The sequence below is a fragment of the Daphnia magna genome, linkage group LG3 (genome assembly GCF_020631705.1).
Source record: "Daphnia magna isolate NIES linkage group LG3, ASM2063170v1.1, whole genome shotgun sequence".
NCBI classification, from domain to species: domain Eukaryota; kingdom Metazoa; phylum Arthropoda; class Branchiopoda; order Diplostraca; family Daphniidae; genus Daphnia; species Daphnia magna.
This window is the reverse complement of record NC_059184.1, coordinates 8,107,722-8,130,508: the sequence shown is the minus strand read 5'-3', so window position 1 is coordinate 8,130,508 and position 22,787 is coordinate 8,107,722. Positions and strand designations below refer to the sequence as shown.

The 22,787-nt window shown below is 42.0% G+C and overlaps 1 protein-coding gene, 1 long non-coding RNA gene and 1 pseudogene across 2 annotated transcripts; 1 reads left to right on the top strand and 2 right to left on the bottom strand.

Moving 5' to 3' along the window:
* Positions 1-10,339: 10,339 nt before the first annotated feature.
* Positions 10,340-15,533, bottom strand: LOC123470468. The gene is made up of 6 exons (XM_045170732.1): positions 15,495-15,533; positions 15,397-15,432; positions 10,998-11,091; positions 10,820-10,932; positions 10,657-10,761; positions 10,340-10,535 (listed from the first exon to the last, which is right to left on the bottom strand). Exons 1-6 carry the CDS (start codon positions 15,531-15,533, stop codon positions 10,413-10,415), a joined length of 510 nt encoding a protein of 169 aa, XP_045026667.1. The 3' UTR covers positions 10,340-10,412.
* LOC116936188 lies at positions 11,384-12,054 on the top strand. The gene is made up of 3 exons (XR_006644108.1): positions 11,384-11,615; positions 11,687-11,870; positions 11,961-12,054. It is a non-coding gene; the product is annotated as an uncharacterized LOC116936188 (long non-coding RNA).
* A 2,828-nt stretch (positions 15,534-18,361) lies between the features above and the next one.
* Positions 18,362-20,310, bottom strand: LOC116932750 (annotated as a pseudogene).
* Positions 20,311-22,787: the final 2,477 nt, after the last annotated feature.

Here is a 22,787-nt window from a genome sequence, read left to right as displayed (position 1 = left end):
GGGAGACACACGAGGTCAGAGAGTGTTAGTGAGACTGAGCAAGCAGTAAGCAGACGACCCAAAAAGAAAAGTAAGAAGAAAGGGAAAAAAGAACTAAACAGCATCACAGAAGAACACAAGGCTAAACAGTTGTCATTGTAATACAACAACACTCCCCCTCAATCGACAATTGGTAAGTCTTCGACTCCGATGGATTTTCGACATTTTTCGAATTTTGAACAGTCCAGGGGTTTCGTAAAGATGTCAGCTAGTTGATGAGATGTATCAACGTAGGAAACATTGATTTCTCCTTCTGCTTGTTTCTCCCGGATGAAATGAAGTCGAATTTGAATGTGCTTTGTGCGTTGGTGTAGCTCAGGATTGTAGACCAGCTTGATGGTGCTTTGATTGTCACACAGCAGCGGAGTAGGAGCTCGTTGAGTGAAGCTGACGTCATGAAGTAAACGGCGGAGCCAAATAGTCTCCTTCGCGGCCTCACAGGCTGCCACGTATTCGGCCTCTGCAGTAGAGAGTGTTACGCAATGTTGCTGCTTACTGCACCACGCTACCGGTCCGTTATTTAACATGAAAACATTTCCAGAAGTTGATCTGCGCGTTTCAGAGTCACCGGCATAGTCTGAATCCGAATAAGTTACGAGAGTGCCGGAATTAGGGCCACCACAAAAGCGCAAACCGTAATTAATAGTCCCGGCAAGGTACGAAAGGATCCTTTTAACGCCATTCCAATGGATTGGTCCAGGGTTTTGAGAGAAACGGGCTACTTGGTTGACGGCAAAGGCAATTTCGGGGCGTGTAGTTACCATGATGTACAGCAAACTGCCAACGGCCTCACGGTAAGGTATTTTTGCCATGCTTGCTATCTCCGTCGGAGATGCTGGACACATTGTCTTGTCTAGGCGGCTGTGTGGATCAGAGGGGACCTTTTTTGGGTTACAATCCGCCATGTTGAACCTCTTGAGTAATTTTTGAATGTAGTGTGGCTGATGAAGAAAAAGAAGCTTCTGGGAACGATTACGGGATATCTGCAAACCGACGAACATTGCTGCTGGGCCAGATGTAATTTCAAAATTTGAGTTGAGGAACTGGACGATGTCAATAGTTTTTGATTGACTGTAACTGCAGATGAGTCCATCGTCGACCCAGATGGCTACAATGGTCAGCCCTTGGTCATCGTGATTGAAATAAACACACGGATCAGCTGAGCTTGGGAGAAGGCCATATTTGGTGAGAAAGAGGTCAAATTTCTGATTCCACGATCGAGACGCCTGCTTTAATCCGTAAAGGCTTTTTAAGAGATGACACACTTGTTTTTCTTTTCCAGCAGTGATGAAACCTTGAGGCTGTTGAAGGTAGATCTCCTCCTTCAAATCGCCGTATAAAAAGGCGGTTTTGACATCAAGCTGAGATATTTCTAAATCTTCTGCAGCTGCAATCGCTAGTATTGTTCTAAGTGAATCGTATTTTACCACGGGAGCATACGTTTCATCAAAGTCGATCCCAGGTTTTTGCGAAAAACCTTTCGCTACAAAACGGGCTTTGAAGCGCTCGATCTGATTGTCCGGGCCTCTTTTGAGCTTGTAAACCCAACGACTTCTGATGAATGATCTCCCGGGCGGTAGATTTGTAAGAACCCAAGTTCCGTTCTTGATAAGTGAGTCAAATTCTTCTTTCATAGCTCTCAGCCAGTGGTTTGCTTCATCCGATTGTGTTGCTTGATCGTAGCTGGACGGCTCTTCAATGTCCGGATGGACGGCAGCAGCATGAAGAGCATATTGAGCACAGTCTGTTTGAGGAATTTTCCACCATTCTCCCGGTGGTTTTCGAACTCGCTGGGGATAGACCTTTTGATTGGTTGTTCTAGGATCAATGTGAGACTCTTCTTTTTCAAAACCATGGAAAGGATCAGCTTCATCGTCCGAAGAAGGTGGGCCTGTCGAAACTGTTGGAGAGGCATTTTTTTTCTTTCATTACCCATTTGGTTTGATCAGGATAGAAAATTGGAGTTTCAGCAGTAGGTTCTTCATTAAAAATGGCGTCACGGCTGATCAGGATTTTCCTTTGTTCTGCGTTCCAGAAGCGATAAGCTTTTTGAGTTTCCGAGTAACCAACAAAAATACATTTTTCACTTTTGGGATCGAGCTTTTTACGTTGGGACTCCGGGATATGAACGTAGGCTTCACTGCCAAAAATCTTGAAGTGGCCCACATTCGGCTTAGTTTTGAACCAAGCTTCATACGGGGTCGTGGGAATCGTTCTTGACATAACTCTGTTGAGAGTATAGACTGCACAGCTGATGGCTTCAGCCCACAGTTCAAGAGGTAATTTCTTCATGTGAATAAGACTGCGTGCTGATTCAACGACGGTTCTGTTTTCGCGTTCCGCAACCCCATTCTGTTCTGGATTGTATGGGGCACTGCTTTCATGTTTGATGCCTTTCTTCGACAGCCAAGAATTAAATTCTTTACCTCCGTACTCCCCTCCATTATCCGAACGAAGGATGTGAACTTTCTGTCCAGTTTCAGTGTGGAGTCGGCTAACGTACTGTTTGAATAAATCCGAGGCTTCTGATTTTTGTCGAATAAAATGTACGACGCGAAAACCGCTAAAGTCGTCCTTAAAAATAATGTAGTATAAGGAACCGCCGATTGATGGAACACTCATGGGACCGCAGATGTCCGAGTGGATGAGTCCTCCAATGCTGGTGGCTCGATTACGTCCATCCTTTGGAAAGGGTGAACGATGACTTTTTCCATACGCGCAGCCTGCACAAGGAGATGATGACTCGGCGACGTTGTTGATGTTAAGACCATCAATCATGTTGCTTGACGACATTTTGTGGATGTACTGATGGTTTATATGGCCTAGACGTTGATGCCAGATGGATATTGGTGTGGGAACTGATGCAGAGAAAAGTGCTGAAGTGCCAATTGAAGCCGGGGCGATGATCTTCAAATCTAGATGATAAAGATTCCGACCTACTCGCGCTCCAACCAGAACTATTTTGTTGCCACGAGAGATAGTAACTCCAGCACTGTCAAAAGCTACCAGGCATCCAAGGTCAGTTGCTGTTCCTATTGAAAAAAGGTTCGCACCCAGCTGAGGGACAAAAAGAACTCCATTCAGTATGCCTGCGGTCCATTTACCATTGACCCGAGTTTGGATTTTGATTGATCCATGGCCATGGACTTGAAGTGGTTCGTCGTTGATTCCTATACCTTTGATTGGCCAGGCACCTGGCACCACCGCGTGGAAGGTAGAGAAAATATTGCACTGGTCTGACATGTGCTTGCTTGTACCAGAGTCGGCAATAAACCTTTTAATGCCAGCATGTTCGAGATATGCATCAGATGCAAAAGCGTATTCGTCTTGAAAAGAAAAAACTGCATCAGATGTGAAAGCATAATCTTCATCTAGAATCGGGTCCGTTTTTGCTAGTTGGGCTTGAGTTTTAGCCTTTTCATCAGCGATTCGCTTTCTGCAGCTTGCTTCAGTGTGGCCTTGTTTTTGACAAGAAGGATAACTACATTTGATTCTTGGCTTACTCATTTTCTTGGACGCCGACTCATTTTTGTTTAAAGGTGGTTGATGTCGAGAAAAGAAAGCTGCATCTGCCTCCTCTTGTCCTCCATACATTTTGTTCAGGGTCTCTTCCTTAAGTAAGCGAGCTGTGAGACTAGCTATATTCTTGTCAGCATCTGGAAGATTGTCCCACGCAGAAACAAAATGGCGAAAACTGGGAGGCAATGTGCATATGATTTTTGTCATGATTTGCAAGTCACTAACGCCAGCTTCAAGATCTTCCAAATTATGTGCCATGGTTTCAATTTCAGTCACATGAGACATTACATCATTACCTTCGACATAGTTGTATGCGAAAAACTGTTGCTGAGCCAGATGCTTATTTTCAGAAGCATTTTGTTGATGTTGATTTGCAAGACGAGTCCACATTTCATGTGCTGTTTTGCAGTTAACGAGTGTCCTTTGACAGTGTTGAGCGATGGTGGATACAAGGTAGCAACGGGCTGCATTGTCTTTCTTTTTCCACGATGATACTTCATCACTGTTCTGAATTACTTGATCGTCATCATAATCTTCATCTGGGATGGGTTCTTCACCTAGAACAATTTCCACTAAATCGTGCTGTTCTAGAACCATCCATATTTGAAACTTCCAGAAAGCAAAATTTTTGCCATCGAACTTAACGATATGGCTCACGTCTTTGGACGTGAACGTTGACATCCTTTAAAATAAGCTGAGGTTGAAACGGAGAAATTTTTGATTAAACTGGGCCCATAACCTGTTGTTAATAAAGGGAATAACTACCGATGAATGTCGATGAATGGTGTTTATTCAAGTGATGAACTGTGATGAACTTTTAGAGAGAGTTTTTGGGAGACACACGAGGTCAGAGAGTGTTAGTGAGACTGAGCAAGCAGTAAGCAGACGACCCAAAAAGAAAAGTAAGAAGAAACGGAAAAAAGAACTAAACAGCATCACAGAAGAACACAAGGCTAAACAGTTGTCATTGTAATACAACAACAGTTTTCTCGTTTTGCAGTCGCTTTCGTACGTTCTCTTTTCCCTGGTGTAAAATAAAAAAGATTTGATTAACGTGTGAAGTTTGAAATCAAGTTAGTTCTTATTACCGATGGTGTGCTTTTGTTATAAACATCTTCTTTTGACGAGGGAAGAAGGTTCATTTAGCGAATACTTTTGTGACTTTCGTTTTCTTTTGGTTTCGATAATTGATTGAAGTAGCTGCTGAACAGAAGGGAAGAGGCACAATTCTTTAGTCCAGTTACCGTAACGATCGTATGAATGAAGCCATTTAATTAAATCTGGATGCGGTTTGATGTTTTTAAGGTTGCTCAGTCCTGTTGTGCCTGGTTGATTTGGCATTCTGCACCTGTGGAGGTGATGTTTCACTCTTGACAGCGATACTAGTAGTCCGCTGTAGGAGACGTTTGGCCGGAATGGCTGCTCGTTCAGGTCCACCGTTACTCTTTGACAAGTTTTCCCTTGCACTTTATGAAAAGTTTTACAAAATTGTAAATCTACGTTGTGACTGCGGGAAGAAAAGGTTATCATCTGTGGTTTTGAGGAAACGTATCCTTTATGAGGCGTTCCTTTGTCTAAAACAGTGATGGGGATAATCACTTGATCGGGGACGACGGTCATGTCAACGAAATCATCTTTGTTTGCGTTGTCTACGCAAACGTTGATGTATTTTGGAGGGTACTGTAATGCAATGTACTCCTTGGAAGCTGAGCACATGACTGTTCTGCGATGCGTTCACGATCTTCGTAGTAGTTTAGAACGAGTGAGTGGTAGGTAACTGCTGTGCTGTTGACGAGACCTCTTTCCGGTTTGATGTTTTCCGTGATGAACCCAGGAGCGTTTTCAACGAAATACCTAGTCAGGCTGTCGTCGTGCAGGTAGAGCGAATTGATTTCACTTTGCTTTACTTCTGTTTCCGAGATGTTGTATCCGAATACAGTTTCTTGCCAAGAGAAATGACGTGTGTTGTTTTTGAGAGCGAAAGTACTCGATTGAGATTTGTTGATGCTCGTGCGTTCGTTGTTGCTGGTAACGACGATGGGGCTTAAAGCGAACAACGGATGTGATTGAGCCATCTCTCTTGACAGGACCTGGTAGTCATTTTCGATCTCAGCTGAAATCTCTGACATAGGTGGATTTTCTTGACGCAGCTTATTTATTAAAGTCATGTGTTTGGCGTCGTTGGTGAATCTTATTTGCTGCTGCAGTATTATTCTGCGGAAAGTAACGAAATATTGGACGCCAGCAGTTGTTGAGGGATCAAGCTTTCTGTTGCGAAGGTACAAATCTGCCGTCGAGTCAAGTATGGCTGACATGCCCGGATTGTACTCTACTACCAGTCCGTTGCGGCTCGACAAATGGCTGTGGATGCGTTTGTGCATATCGGGACTTAATTGCTCGAATTCAGTTTGCAAGTCGGGGGGTAGTTGTAAGTACCGGAATTCGGAATCCTTTTGGCATACTTGGATGCAACACGAATTTCAGTTTTCTAGGCAGCGAATCAGCAGCTCGATGTGCGTCTTGTTACGTTTTGAAATACATTACGAAGAACCCAGCCGAACTCGCCAGCACCATTGCTCTAGTTTACAAAGCCCGTGTTGCCGTTCAAGATTACCCATCCAAGGCGGAGGACAGCGTCACCCAAGTTCGCACAGCCACTCACTTTCTCAACGCAATTCTCAATCGAATAAATGGATTGGAAGAGGTTTCAGCACAAATGGCTTCAGCAGCTGTCATTGGTATGCCGTTCGACACGGTTACCAATGACTTCCAGTTAACGTTTGTCACAGCGGCGATGGCCTACTCTAAACGATTTTACGACGACAATCACCTGGAAATCAAAAATCATTCCTTGAAAGAAGAATTCGGAATTCCAAACGACGACGCCGACATTTTACAAGAAACGAATGACTCAGACAATGAGGATCCGAACAACAGCAGCAGTACCTTTTGTAATCCGGATGCCATTTTTGAACCTTTTGAAAACGAACACCGAAAAGAAGGGGAAACATGGGGACCACACGAAGGCTACTGTTCCTCACCCATTTACACAGGATTGACAGGGAAAATCGCATGTCCTCAACATATCCACAACGCAAATCGAGGTGAAAGCTTTTTCGAGTACAGTCTATTCGAATACGCAGGTCTCGTCAAAGTAGTGGCAAAGTCACATTCTCAATTAGCGAAACCAACACTACAGAGCGATGCCGAAACACTACAATCTCCACATTCGGTAGACTTTGACCTTACGATGCATGAAGAAAAAATTAGACATCAAGGCCGCAAATCTAACGGAACATTCTCCTTCGACGCTCGCCACCCTCTATTTGACTTCCATGACCAACAGATTCGTTCGAAACATGTAATTCCTATTGTGATTGGTGTTCCTCCATGCCCACCTGGAAAACGAAATAACACTATGACCGACGCTTTGATTTATCAAGCCCGTAAATTTCCAAAATACATTCTCACTTTTTTCCAAGACACTCGTCCGTGGAAAGACGACAATGGATGTTTGTCTGGACAGCTCACCTGGAAAGCACTCTGCGAATTCCTCGACCAACTCAGCAACAATCTCCACGGCAAAGAACCATCAATGTTAAGTCGCATCCGTATGGCATGGATTGGAAACGTATCCCGCGGTTTACGAATGAACTCCATCAAAAGAGTAGCTGCAACCCACTACAGAATGAGAAACGCAACAGTGCTGGGCAAACCAGACGGAACATCTGCTATCGTTCAAACCACCACTCAAGACGCACAAGGATGCAATTTCGAAATCGACACCGCCGTAATGGACGGAGACTACAGTAAAGACCGACGATTCCAACAAAACGATGCACGCACAGCAATAGATATTCTACGCATGGAAGCAGCAGCAGATGATTTAATTAAACGGAAAAATCAAAAAGAGCTTGCTTTCCACCAAGTGACGCTGAACCTATTACGTTTGATTATGGGACGTGACGCAGCAGCAACCAATCAATCCCCATTATCAGAAACCACAGTGCGACGTCTGCTCTACACAACAGCACCGGAAAACACTTCTTTCGAAAAAATCATCACCCAACTGTCTTCACCGATGCCATCTGTACAGCAAATCGATAATGCACACACCAGTTCCCAGCAGAACGGTGCAACAACAGACAGCCAGCACAAACCAAAAGACGATCCAAAAGACACCACTATCAATTCCATGAACGACGGGCAAAAAAAAGTTTATCGAACAATCGATGACTACTTGCACGCAGAAGCTGCTAGCCGAAAAGCCAATAGTTGCAAACCAGAACCTTATCGTCTGTTCATCGACGGCGGACCGGGAACAGGGAAAACATATCAAATCAATTGTATCAAACAGAACGCTGAAATATTGGGTCAGTCTGTCATGACATGCGCCTACTCTGGCAGTGCGGTGGATAATCTTCCCAAAGGCGCACGAACAATTCACAGCATGTTCGGTTTCAGAGTTGCAGATCCGCACGCGGCCACAGATTACCAAATGGGACCAACGCAAAAAAAACTAATCGATCTTCGCAAAAACGTAAACCTTGAAACAGTTTGCATGTTGATCATCGACGAGATCTCCTACATCAGTTCAAAATTTTTAGGACGAATAGAAAAAAGACTTCGAGAAATCATTGCCGAAAAAAACCTCCCGTTTCGAGGATTGGCGGTGCTCATTGTGGGAGACATGTTCCAATTTCCACCAGTGGACGGAACAACGCTCTACACCTCGACGGCAGATTTGTACCTTCGCAACATAAAGCTTGATCCCGCAACAACTGCTGGCGTCCAATATTTCGTTTCTTTCAGCAGAATAATACTTCAGCAGCAAATAAGATTCACCAACGACGCCAAACACATGACTTTAATAAATAAGCTGCGTCAAGAAAATCCACCCATGTCAGAGATTTCAGCTGAGATCGAAAATGACTACCAGGTCCTGTCAAGAGAGCTGGCTCAGTCACATCCGTTGTTCGCTTTATGCCCCATCGTCGTTACCAGCAACAACGAACGCACGAGCATCAACAAATCTCAATCGAGTACTTTCGCTCTCAAAAACAGCACCCGTCATTTCTCTTGGCAAGAAACTGTATTCGGATACAACATCTCGGAAACAGAAGTAAAGCAAAGTGAAATCAATTCGCTCTACCTGCACGACGACAGCCTGACTAGGTATTTCGTTGAAAACGCTCCTGGGTTCATCACGAAAAACATCAAACCGGAAAGAGGTCTCGTCAACAGCACAGCAGTTACCTACCACTCACTCGTTCTAAACTACTACGAAGATCGTGAACGCATCGCAGAACAGTGATGTGCTCAGCTTCCAAGGAGTACATTGCATTACAGTACCCTCCAAAATACATCAACGTTTGCGTAGACAACGCAAACAAAGATGATTTCGTTGACATGACCGTCGTCCCCGATCAAGTGATTATCCCCATCACTGTTTTAGACAAAGGAACGCCTCATAAAGGATACGTTTCCTCAAAACCACAGATGATAACCTTTTCTTCCCGCAGTCACAACGTAGATTTACAATTTTGTAAAACTTTTCATAAAGTGCAAGGGAAAACTTGTCAAAGAGTAACGGTGGACCTGAACGAGCAGCCATTCCGGCCAAACGTCTCCTACAGCGGACTACTAGTATCGCTGTCAAGAGTGAAACATCACCTCCACAGGTGCAGAATGCCAAATCAACCAGGCACAACAGGACTGAGCAACCTTAAAAACATCAAACCGCATCCAGATTTAATTAAATGGCTTCATTCATACGATCGTTACGGTAACTGGACTAAAGAATTGTGCCTCTTCCCTTCTGTTCAGCAGCTACTTCAATCAATTATCGAAACCAAAAGAAAACGAAAGTCACAAAAGTATTCGCTAAATGAACCTTCTTCCCTCATCAAAAGAAGATGTTTATAACAAAAGCACACCATCGGTAATAAGAACTAACTTGATTTCAAACTTCACACGTTAATCAAATCTTTTTTATTTTACACCAGGGAAAAGAGAACGTACGAAAGCGACTGCAAAACGAGAAAACCACCTACTTAAAAAACAAGAAAGCGATTACCTAATTTTCATAACGTAGAATATTCCCTGTCATTGAACTTGATTGAAGATTTAAAACCGATTACACCCTACTACAACTAACTTACACAACATCATCACTTTTATTTTAACAAACACAACTTAATACTTACTACGATACTCTAAACTGTAATCCACCAACTTAAAAACCGATCACAGCTATTCAATCAACCACTACATTTCTTTAGGAATTAGACCATGGGATTAAAATTACCTTCAACAACTCCAAATGGAAACAAACAAAACAGGGAATCCCATTCATCTGAAATAAACAAGCAACCATTGGAAATGAACACAATCAATCTTTATTCAGTTGAAATAGCACAGTCCAACAAACAAAAACATTTGTATATTCCTTAACACATGTTGAACATGCGTTACACCGTCTTTTTCATTGAAAAATTAATTTTCAAATTCCGTTCATGAGCTCACACAACTGTAATGAAAATAATCATTACTAAACTATGTCAGCTTTGCTTTAAAAGAAGTATACACAATCATTACCTCATTTTGGAACATCCATTTTCTTTCCAGAAACTGGACATCAACGCGATCCTATGAACTACTTTCGTTTCTGTCGACAACAGAAAGAGACACCACTCCACAACTACCACCTAAAATCACTTGAAACGAAAATTTTAATATATACAACCGCTGAAAACGCTGCCAACATTTAACACACCTTGTTTATCCTTATCGCCATCATTCACACAGACTTCATCGGCTCCTTCAACAACCTCCAAAACTAATGGCAACTCTTTCTAACCACTACCTTCCTCCACTTTTGACGTTACTTCACCAGCATTACACTCACCAACCTGCTCACTACTATCACCTTGCTTCATTATCCAAATAGCATGAGCTTCCGGTAACAACTCTTTCACCTACAACACCCCCAGCCCAAAAAGGTAATAAATACAACAATTCCATGTGATATCAATGAAAACAAACCACAAATGAGGAATCATCAAAAAGATGACCAATCCAATCTTGGGTCCATTCCACTCGCCTTTCAATCTTCACCCCTTTGATAGCCACAATTGAATCTTCCTGAATTCCAGATCGCCCAAACCAATGTCCACGACGGAAACCCATGCCTGAAATAAGCAACTAATCAAACATATCATAAAGATCAACAATCACAAATGAAACATTATAAGACGAATACTCGGGTTTCATTGGTACAGCCAATAGTCATGTTCACCAACATGTTATCACCAAACGATTCATGAACAACGCTGGTAGTCATGCCACCAATATCACAAACATATCCAAATGTATCTGAAAATCAAAATCTTTCTATAACAACCATACAATTTTGAAAACATTCTCTATTTACACAATACCTATTACTTGACCATCATTGATTGATGCAATGCTTTTCAACGGCACAAACTTATACACCATGTCAGGTACACCTCCTTTGGAATTCAAAATGATCTAGAAAAAATGCAAACCAATAATACAAATTAAACGTAAAATCAAACACTATCAGAAATGAAAAATTAATAAATTACACTTGAATGAGCATCAGTTTTCAAATCAAATTGATTTTCAATCATCCACGAATAACTCAACACGGGTTGCACTGGGCCAGCTCAGGCGGGGGTGGGCTCGTCGACGGAACGGTATTCCAGCGATCCAAGCAGCTGATGGCCGCAACTCGTCCTTTGCGTCAAACAAGTTTTTTCGAAATTAGCTCAACTCCGCCTGAGCTAGCCCACTTCTTCGTTTCAATTGTCAGGTGTTTAAATTATTCGAGTATCACAAGTTTTCTGTTAACGTTTTTGAACTGTGATTGTGATGGAAAACTCTGACTTTGAAAAAAGTGATGAAGGTGAATATCTTCAAGTGAAACCAACGAAAAGTGTTTTTGGAAATTAAAAAAAAAAAGACCTCTCGGGATAGGTGATGGATTAAGTAAAACCACAAGAAAACGTCGTACATTAGCATTTAAAAAAGAGGTAAGTGCGTATTGCTTTATATTGCCTATTAAGTGTTGATCAATTATGTTTAATATTTATTTCTTATACAGGCTGAATAGTTATGTGAGAAGTTCAAGCTAGAAATACTCCTTGGAATACATTTCCCTACAGATGTTAGAAAAAGCTGGTATTTTGAAGGTTTTGGTGTGCGAATGAAGCAATTTGCTGATGAGACTGCCATTGGAAAGAAGATCAAGACTGACTTACAACTGTTATCAAACAGTTGGTTTGTAGGTACGTAGTATACTATTCCCTTTATCACTATTAAAAAAAATTATTGATTATGTAGTATTTGCCTCTAACTCATTTAATATTTTATTTTAGATGACAAGATTAACTTGCAAGAAGGGGTTACTGCATTCAGTGTCATTACTGGACCGTTTGTCAGCGCTGTAGGAGAGGAAGCGGTAATTCTTGCGCAGCAGCGTGGAGCTCTCGATTACAGTAAGTACATACGATATATTTAAATAAGCAGTCTTTTCATTAATTAATTCTATTTACTAAATGGTTCAATCAGAGAGTCTATCTAAAGGGAAGAATGTAACAGATATTTCCACATTACAAGATGAATTGGAATGGTTGCATTTTGAGTGGCTTAATGTCAAAGACAGAGTTTCTGCTCTAGCGGGTTCGTATCACATTATTTATCATTTCAATAGTGTTATTATTTGCATGATGTTGAACAGGGGGCTGCAAATGGAGAACAAAATTGAGGAGAAAACAAGGGACGCTGTACGCTTCGGCAGGGAAAAAAATTTCAGAAATTAACGAACTGATCACAGAAATTAAAAAACGGATCACAAAAACTGTTCCAAAGTCAGCTGCCGAATCTTTCAATCAGGAGAAGGATGTAGAGCAAATCATTTGTAATGAACTCGTTACTCTGAAACACTTTGAAGAGAGGATTTTTCCTTGGGAACCAGCTAGCCGAAGTACTAATTCTGAACTAAAATATAAATTGATTTCTATTTAAAAATACTTTATGGTAATAGGATCGTATAAAGATAAATTTAAATTGGTCGATAACTGGCACATGCGAAATAGAAACAGAGAGCAGATTGAACTTTCCTTTCGGGAAATGTCGTAGTTTATAAGTTCTGTTTGTTCAAGCATCAACTTATTGTCCGGTGAATTAATTAACTGAAATCCAGACTTTCTAGTGATGAGATCGTGCGCTCTCACGTGTTTCTAAAAGCTCAGGAAATACGACGATTAGAAGACCTTCGCCAAGTTGCTTTAAGCTACGCCGCATTCTACAGGAAAGACGTCGTCCCAGAAGATGTTTTAAAATTTCTAGACGATGAAGAAGGTGATGACGAAACACAGGATGATTACGAAATGCAAGAAGACGGAGATGAAATACAAGATGATGCGGAAGAAGGATAGATGAAAGTCTCGTGTTTTATTGCGCGCGCTTTTCATAAAATTTTTTTGTGTTTGTATTAATTCGAGTTTTTCTCTGAATAAAAAGAGGTAATAAAAGAAACATTATTTTTTTTCTAATCTCCTGTGTACTCTATGATTTAAGGTAATTAGTAGATGTTGCAGGAAATATGATACACGGTAGTTTCAGTAATAACTCTTTCTTAATAACGACGGATTACCGTCCAAAAATAAAATGTTTATTATTGGACAAAGTATTGGTCTAAAATAAATAACTTTAATAGAAATGAATAGCCCATAGCAAGGGCTTTCGATTGCTGTAAAATCTTACGCAGGATTTCCATAAACAAAAAATTTTGCAAAATTTTTTTTCAAGTTTTTGCTATCCAGATACGTACTAGACCCAAACGATAAAAATGAAACAATTATTTCGTTCTCGAACTTTTTTGTTGATGGAAATCCTGCGTTAAATTTTACAGCAATCGAAAGCCCTTGCTAAGGGCTATTCATTTCTATTAAAGTTATCCATCTTAGACCCAAACTTTGTCCAATAACTATGATTATATTTTTGGACGTATATGGGAGGAGGGGAAACGATGAAAAGACGTATACTTTGGGCCCTTCTTTTCGGGCCTTTCATTTGCTTATTTTAGGTTATGTATGTAATATTTCGATTCCTTGTGACACCAGGAATGTCGTGGTATGCTTAAAATAGCAAAATGTTGTGATTTATCTGCAAAATTTCCTAATAATGCAATAACCAATCACAGTCAAGAAGACAGAAGCCATACTTTTTACGCGAAATTTTTAAATTCTTTTGTAATATCTGAGTAACTATAGATTATAACCTTATTGATAAATGGTTTTTTTATTGCTAGCTTTCTTATTTGCACATCTGTGTTTCATTTTACAACTGGGAAAGATCATTCTCAAAGTTTTCCAAATTGGTTTAGAAATCAAAGAGACATTGTTTTAATAACCAATCCCAGATGATATTTGTTATGCCATAGATAAATACTAAAATACAAGCCATATTTATTTGGTTATTCAATGTCTAGTTTATTTCTTATAAAATTTGTTGATTACATGTAAACAAAATGTTTCCTGCGGATTTTGATCACATGGTGAATATTTTGATGCCAAGCAAACGACGCCAGCACGCCAAAACTATATAAATAAATAAAAAAATAAAAAAAAAACACGCCAAAACAACAAAGCCAAACGCATCAACAAACATCAACAGCCCAAACCAAACCCTGGTGGTGATAATGGACATCATCATATTGTAGTAAATAATATATATGAATATAATAATATATATATCATTATACATATTATGATATATATATATCATAACATCATCACCATACTTCCCTCATTGCCACAGTTCTTACAACTGAATGCCTTACAGCCATGGTAAAGCTCAAAAGCTTTGAAAGCAGGGGACTCCTTGTCAGTCCACAAAAAATCAAGATCTTTCTCCTCTGAATTCCTTTTTTTCTTTTCTTGTTTTTTGAAGATAGAAGAATCAGCCATAGCTTCCAATTATGAAGCAATAAATTCTTCTTTCAGCTTTTCTCGTAGTTGCTGTATATCATTTCCCTTGGATTCTTAACATATAATAAATAGTTTGATAGAATTTATGAGTTTCTTGATCTTAAATGGAAATATACCTAATGGATTTATATTGCTACTAGTATTTGAATGCTCCACTGGTGCTTGGGCAATGTCTTCCAGGAACTTATCATGTGAATCCTCCTGGCCTTCTGGAATCAAGATGAACAGTATATATGGTTAATTTAAAAAAATTTTAAATATCTAAATAGATTATTGCAGCAGCACACCAACCAGGTGTGCTGTTTACGTTAGATTTTGGTTTTTGATGAGAAGTTTGTTGGTCTTGCGGCTTCAGCTGCTTTTTCTGGATTTTGGTCTTCTTCTCACTTGGTTCCTTTGCAGCCCCTAGGACAGGGCCTACGTTTAACTTTGCAATTCGTTTTGCTCGTTTTAACGCATTTCGATGCTCGTACTCTCTTAACTTACTAGCTGCTCTTTCCTCTATTTGCTGAAGCATTTCCTCCTCATTCCGAGGATTTGGCTTACGACCCTTACGAATCATTTCGGAATAACCCATAATTAATGAAGCAGCAGATTAAAATGAACGTGACAGTTAGTTTTGACAATTGAAACGAAGAAGTGGGCTAGCTCAGGCGGGGGTGAGCTAATTTCGAAAAACTTGTCTGACGCAAAGGAAGAATTGCGGCCATCAGCCGCTTGGATCGCTGGAATACCGTTCCGTCGACGAGCCCACCCCCGCCTGAGCTGGCCCAGTGCAACCCGTGTTGGAATAACTTGACTCACGACCACCTTTCCTAACAACCACACCATTTTTCAACATGTAGCTTTTCCCAATCTAAATAGAAAGAGCGGTCATTACAACAACAGAAAAAACAATACTATTTCTTTAAACTGTACCTCTAACAAACCGAAATACTCTTCCCCTTTGCTGCCCATGGCCGTCAACTTGAAAAAAGAACATGATACGTCCATACAACAAACAATAAGAATTTTGTACCTCCCGTCAGGAAAATCTTTCAACAGAGTGTCACAACACAAAAACAAAATGTCCCACTCTTTCATCGACTCTGTTATTATTTGTTTTCTCAGCTGCGCTGTTAAAGTCTAATTAAGTGAAAAATTCTAAATGACGATAATCTTGTTGTGTATGATCATCGTTTTCCTTGTTGGCTGGAAAAAGTGGAATATGTATGCCTGCTTTGTTAATGTTATGCAATAAATTGGTAGGATATTATTTTTAATATTGTTCTATTCCAAAGTGATCTTAACATTTAACAACAACAGAGCCATCTTTGACAGAGTTTCCATTTCAAATCACAGTCCAGACAACTGCAAAGAATTTGTCAGAGGAAAAAGATAATATTCGAAGAGGCAAGCGGTATTCAGAGGCTCTTTAACATCTATCCAAGAAGAGTCGTTAGCCAGGTACTTGGAGAAAGGCTTCGCCGTATGCTATTTCCCCTCTGACTTTGGGCTATTTTCTTGGTCCCTTTTTTAGATCTTTGAGGACAATGAGCCTACAGACCAGTAGGCGAGATGGGAGGGAGGAGAAAATTTTAGAAGGTGTGCGTTGGATTTCATGCTTACGCCCTTGAAAAAGACCATTGACAAAATTTCAGCACTTAATTTGCTTGTAAGATAAGAATTCCTTATCCTATTTGACTTGATATTGCAGAATATTAACCAGCATTTCAATGCAGTTCATTTAACAAATAATTGATGACTAAATTAATCTGAACGTAGTTTAACTTTGTTTATTGTAAATTCTTGATATCTCTTGCATCACAGTTTTTAGTTGTTAGTCACAGTTGAGGGGGATTATTCAGCTTAAAATCATAGCTCAGTGGTGAACCATCCACTTCCCCAGAATGCTACCACATATCACCTCCTCCATTTTGTGACGCAAGAGGTATGAAGAATAAACAATAAACAAAGTAAAATGACACACACATTTATTAAATTATTAATTTTTGTTAAATGAACTATATAAGGTAAAGGGCTTATATTAAAATCCTGGAATAAAAATAAAAAAGGAAGAAGAATTCCTAACTTTCAAATGAATTAAGCGCTGAAATTTTGTCATTGGTCATTTTCAATGGCTTAAGCATGTAAGCCAACGCGCTTACTCTGACATTTTCCACCCCATCTTGCCTACCAGCTTGACGACTCATTGTCCTTAAACATTCAATGGAAGAACGAAAATAATTCTAAATTACCGGAGGGATCGTGTAACGATCCCGAAGGGTAATTACAATTGTACTAGAAATAAATGAAGAGACGACCCTAAGGGTGTAGACACGATATATTCAGCTCTTTAAAGATAAAACAAAAAACTTTGCTCTCTTCCTAAGACCTGGGCACGCCCCCTCGTACTCAGACTTATTGAAAACATTTTAGAAGTCTCCCTTGAAGACTCGACCCTGTCCCCAAACTATTGAGGCAGGGTAAGAAGGAGAATATCATGAAAGCGTAACAAACAACGAAAAGGAGAAAGCAAAAAGGTAAGGCTACAGTAGCCACTCAAAACAAACAAAACAACAAATGGGATCAGAGAAAAAACCTGACAGCGTCAGGTAAAAAAAAATTCTGTCCAGACTTCTGAAATGCAAATGACAATATTTCTGTTTTGGAACAATTGTTTTCAGATGGCAGGTCGCCTTTTCGCTGCTGGATGCCCACCTCGCCCGCCGTTGCCTCTATAACCTCTTGTCCGCGGCGGATGGTCAATAAACCTGATAACATCCAGCGTTCAACAAAATTTCAAAAATTAAAAATATCCAATAAATGACCTGGGTGGGGAAAATGTGGCGGCCACCGACCCTTAGGGTCGTCTCTTCATTTATTTCTAGTACAATTGTAATTACCCTTAGGGATCGTTACACGATCCCTCCGGTAATTTAGAATTGTACAGCGAAATCAATTTCGCTAGACCCTAAGGGTGACTTTGAAGCCGATTTAATTTTGAATTTGTTGTCCGAAGACTACTGAGTCAACCGACGACCCTTTCGCCCGGTTGTCAAATCTGTTGAATGTTGACTCTCTGGACCAATTCCCGGCCTTTAAAATCGCATCAACCGACAACCCGCTAGCTGTGGCTTTCGAAGCGGCCGCGCTTCTCGTGGAGTGCGCTCCAAATGTATCCGTGTCGACTCCGGCGCATCTCAAAGAGGTTTTTATCCAGCGAATCACGGAATTGGGCGTCACTGGCTTGTGCGGCGCGATAACGGGGATGACTAGTCTTTCACTGTTAGTTGCCGATCGGAACTTCTGCGTTCGCTCTACATAGTCTTGAACTACTAAAACTGGGCAAAGCATTTTATTCGAGCACATTGAAATTAAAAAGGACTGTAGTGGTCCGCTGTGCTGCGCTTTTCTTGGTGCTATAATGTAGAATTTGATGCTGCTTTCGGAAAAAACCACGGACTCATAGACAATCAACGCTATTTCTGAGACACTCATTAGTGTTGCCAACGCCACTAACGTCACCATTTTGCTGGCTAGTTGGGCCAACGATAGGATACGTTTCTCTCCTAGCGAAACAAAGTAGTTTAGTACCTGATCGGGGTCCCACATAATGCTATATTTGGGTCTTGGAGGGTTAATATTGTAACACACTTTTAACAGTCTTGTGACCAACGGGTGTTCCCCAACTGGCCTGCCTTCTATCATCCCTAACGTCTTCGATAGCATAGATCAGTGCACATTCACCGTGCTATACGATTTGCCCAAGGCGTGCAAATCCGTCAGAAATTCCAACACGCTTGCTAGATCGTCTGACAAGGGATTCGCACGTTTTCCCACGCACCAATTCGCCCAATTGTGCCAGGCTGACTCATACGCTGATGCTGTGTTGACTCGACTGCCAGCCAAGAGTAGCTCGACAACTGTCGCCGAAAGCCTCGCCCTTGGAGTTGTCTCCGGATAGTTTCCAGGCGGCTAGATGTAACGCATTGGTTGAGCTGAGAGGGAGAGACTCTCCCAGAGCCGACGTCAATAGCACGGGGCTTGACGTGAGTAGACGCGGAACGTCGCAAACTAGCTCCAGAAATAGGGGAAACCAAGGCTGACCTGTCCAAACGGGGCATACAAACACCACTGTAGCTTTTTCGCGTCTTTTTTTTTCAATGCATTTGAAAATTAACGCAAACGGAGGAAAAATATAGCCTGATAAACCCTTCCAATTAACCGAAAAGGCGTTCGTCGCCATTGCTCCTAGTTGAGGAGGCCAGGAAATAAACTCCGGTAGGTGCGCATTCCATGGCGAAGCGAAAACGTCAACGTTAGACGGCCAAAGTTGTTGAATACGTTCAAAAATCATTGGATCTAGCTTCCAGTCTCCAGAGTCTGGTCCCGCCCGCGATTCTTCATCAGCAATGACGTTTAACTTCCCCGCCACATGAATGGCTTCTATCGATATATCTCGCGTTTCACACCAATTCGTGAGTTCCGCCGAAACCAAAGTAAGCTCTTTAGATCTAGTGTCCTTGCAATGATTTATGTACGCCACAGCCGTGACATTGTCCAGATAAATCCGTATTGAAATGCTTGACGACTTAGCTGCAAACGATTGCACAGCAAATAGCGCTCCCATTAGCTCCAGCTCATTAATATGCTTTTTCGTGTCAGCCGCCGTCAAAGACCCTCTGGTTCTGACGCCATTACAACAAGCTCCCCAGCCTAAAAGCGAAGCATCCGTATACATCTCTAGATCCGGAACATTTGGGAAAAATAACTTGTCGCGATCTACTTTTAAACTAGAAATCCACTATTGCAAATCTAGCCGCGCTCCTGCCGAGAGTATACATTTAGTTTTTAAGTCATAGCCAGCCCGTCACGCTCGACTAATATAAAACCTCTGCATACTTCAGAAATGTGCTTGGGCAAAGGGAATTGCTGGGATGGCCCACGTAAAATTTCCCATAATACTGGCTATCTCTCTCAACGAAATAGAGTCCATCGCGAGCGCCGATTCGCACATGGATTTAACTGCCAATGCTTTGGCAGACGGAAGGGCAAAAGAAAGTCGACAGGAATCCAATATCAGCCCTAAATATTCTAAATTTTGGGTGGGATCTGCGACTGTTTTCTCCCAGTTCATGAGAAAACCTAGCTGTAGCAGCAAATCAATTACTTGCCTGAAGTCTTTTGCGGCCCCTTACTTCGATCGATTTAAAATCAGGATATCGTCCAGATAAATTATTAACCTCATCCCCTGCTTTCTCAAGAACCCCATTACCGCCTTGAGAATTTTAGTATATATTCTGGGTGCCGGGGCAAGGCCGAATGCCAGACATTTAAATTGGAAAAAAAGCCCCTTCCATTTGAAACGCAGAAATTTTTGGTAGGAAGGGTGGACTGGGATTGTCAGGTAGGCATCTTTCAAGTCCAATTTTACCATCCAGTCCCCTTTCCTCAATAGAAAACGAGCCGAATCCAAATTTTCCATTTTAAAATGCTCGTATTGGATAAACTGATTTAGGGGCTTAAGATTCACAATCGGGCGAAACCCTCCCGACTTTTTAGGAATAACGAATAACGAGCAGACGAGTCCATGCGATCCGTCTGTGACTTCTACTATTGCTTGTTTAGCTAGTAGCTCCCTCACTACCGTGTCGCAGACTGGCCACTTGCCAGCCGCGCGGATATGTGTCCGCGACAAAGAAAGAATTGCGCACCCCTTGCGCGCCATGCACCCACAGTGGGCAAAAGTCATACTACATTTTCCCTGTGTCGTTGTATACACAATAATAGTCCTTGAATGGAATGCGCGTTTTTCCCGGCCGAAAAAAATAGGGAAGGGTTTCATGAATCACGATCGAATCGCGGTTGTGGAATAAAGTGCCCAATGGCAATCTTTAAAAAAATCCCCGGCTCCGTATCTTAATCGAAACAAAAGATATGGCCGCCGGAAAAATCCATCCCGCCATAAGAGATCCACACACAAAAAAAAAATTCTAATACTTCTGGAAAGTGGTGTACAGCCTCAGCGGAGGCTTGTACAGTTCAGATTTTTTTTTCAAGAATACATCTTCAACAAATGTATTTGTTAAAAACAATTAAAAAATCTATCCCCAGTATTTACCTCGCAAAACAGCGAGGTATTTACACGGAGGCTTACGGGTTTCCGCGCATTTTCTAACACTTGTGGTGGGTACTGTATAATATGTATGCTATAAAGCCTTGGAAGATAACTTAAAAAATTATTTCTTTACTCGTATGTAGATATTTTCTGTTGTGGATTTACCAAAAAATAGGCTTAGGGTTGACATTTGTGCATTTCCCGTTTTCTACGTCTCTTAGGGGAGTAGGAATCTGTGGTTGTGTTCCTTGCGTAAAGTATAACTTTCAAAGTAAGCCTTGCAAGCCACCTAGCACCAAAACAGCCTTGAAAAAAAAAACCTTGGGTCTTACCTGATTCTTTTTTCCGCAACATACGGTAACAGATTCACTGGGTCTAAGGGATGTATTCAGTCATAGACAGCTTGCACGACACACACACACAACATTACACAGTGACAGCACTAACAGCACTAACAACTAGTCTGAATCATTACGTTGGACTGCCTCTCTGGCCGGCCATAGACGGGCTTTTGAGTCCTCTGACATCTAGCCAGAGTGGCAAAGTCCATTGACTTCACACATTTGCATCTCTTAGCATCCGGCGCTAAGCGACAAAGTAAATTGGCACTACATCTCCCCTCCTACCTACTGACATGGGTTCCCTAAGCTGGATAACAAACCCCACAAGGCATAACAAACCCATGTTATCTTTGAGTCCCCCCATTCTCGATTTGAGTCCCCCATGTTTTCTACTTTAACATTTGGTAAAACTAATCCGGGTTAAACGATGATATTCACGTTAGTGCTTTTGGGCCGGGCTGGCCTTGATCCTCTTCTCCTGCCTCTCGCATCTCCCCAAGACTAGCCAACAGTAGGGTGTCCACGTGACCACTGAGCCTCCGATACTCGATCCACAGGTACACCAACAGTCGAAACGAGAACAGGCATCCGATCAACCATTCAAAAGGATAACGCTTGGTATTCTCCTCTTCTTCCCATTGGCGTCGTAGACGTTCGACCGCTTTCAGGCGTGAACTCGTCCCTGCTAGGTCTATAAGCGTAGACGTTCTTAGGGCGGCTGGTGCTTCCTCCATGATGTGGCTCTTTGTCACCGGTTGCGATTGCTCGACCACCGGTGCCAATGGACCGCTCAGTATCCCTGCAGCTTCCTCGTCGATAACGCTCGTTAAATTCACTGGCATCATCTGTCGAAAGCTCGCTTGCAGAACCCATTTGTCCGAGGTTGCCGAACACAACAGTGGGATTTTTATGACCCCCGCTGCTGGCAGCACTTGCGGTAGACCAATTCTGTCGATCCTTTTCCCAGGGCGCTGGAGCACTATGGTACCGTTGCCTTTACCAGCGTAACCCCACTTCCTTCCTCCAATGTAAAACAGGTCAATGCCGGTCCACTTCTTACTGTCTAGGTAAAAGCTCCTCTGGATTCCTTCCTGCTCCTGTAGAAAGACAGCCGCCACGCAGCTCTTTATCTTTCCTTTTCGGTCAATCGGCTTCAAGAATGGGCACACACTGCCCATGTATGGAGCGCATTTACGGATTTCGTCCACGTTGAACTCGACAAACATCTGCCGATCTGGCGAAACCCCCAGGTATGGAGCCAATCCCGCGTACAAATGGGATACCGACTCGTTGCTGGTGGCTACCGGCATAGGAAACACACTGTAAATCTGCAAGGCATAATTAAACCCAAATACAGGCAGATGAATGAACAAGCGAACATTGCCGTTTGCCAGCGCCACCTCCACCCTGGCCTCCTGGTACGCTCTCGAGCCATTTCCTTCTTGCAATGCTGGTGTCAGTCCCCAACCTTGGGGCAAGGCTTGTCGAACCGAATTCAGCGCTTTAGCCAGTACATTTGGAGGACAAATGAGTGGTGACAGTCTCCCTATAGCTGCATCTGCTAATCCGGTTTGCCAGCCGTGAAAGACGCCAGTCGTCCAATTCAGCGCCCTATTTGCCTTTTCCACACACCATGTTACCTTCTGTAGGAAGAGTAATGCTCTGGCAAGGTGGGTCCAGCTGTCATTGAAGACTTTTCTCAGCTGCACCTACTGTCACCACATCTAACCCGTCACCGCCACGAGAGCACTGATTTCGGACTGATGCTCC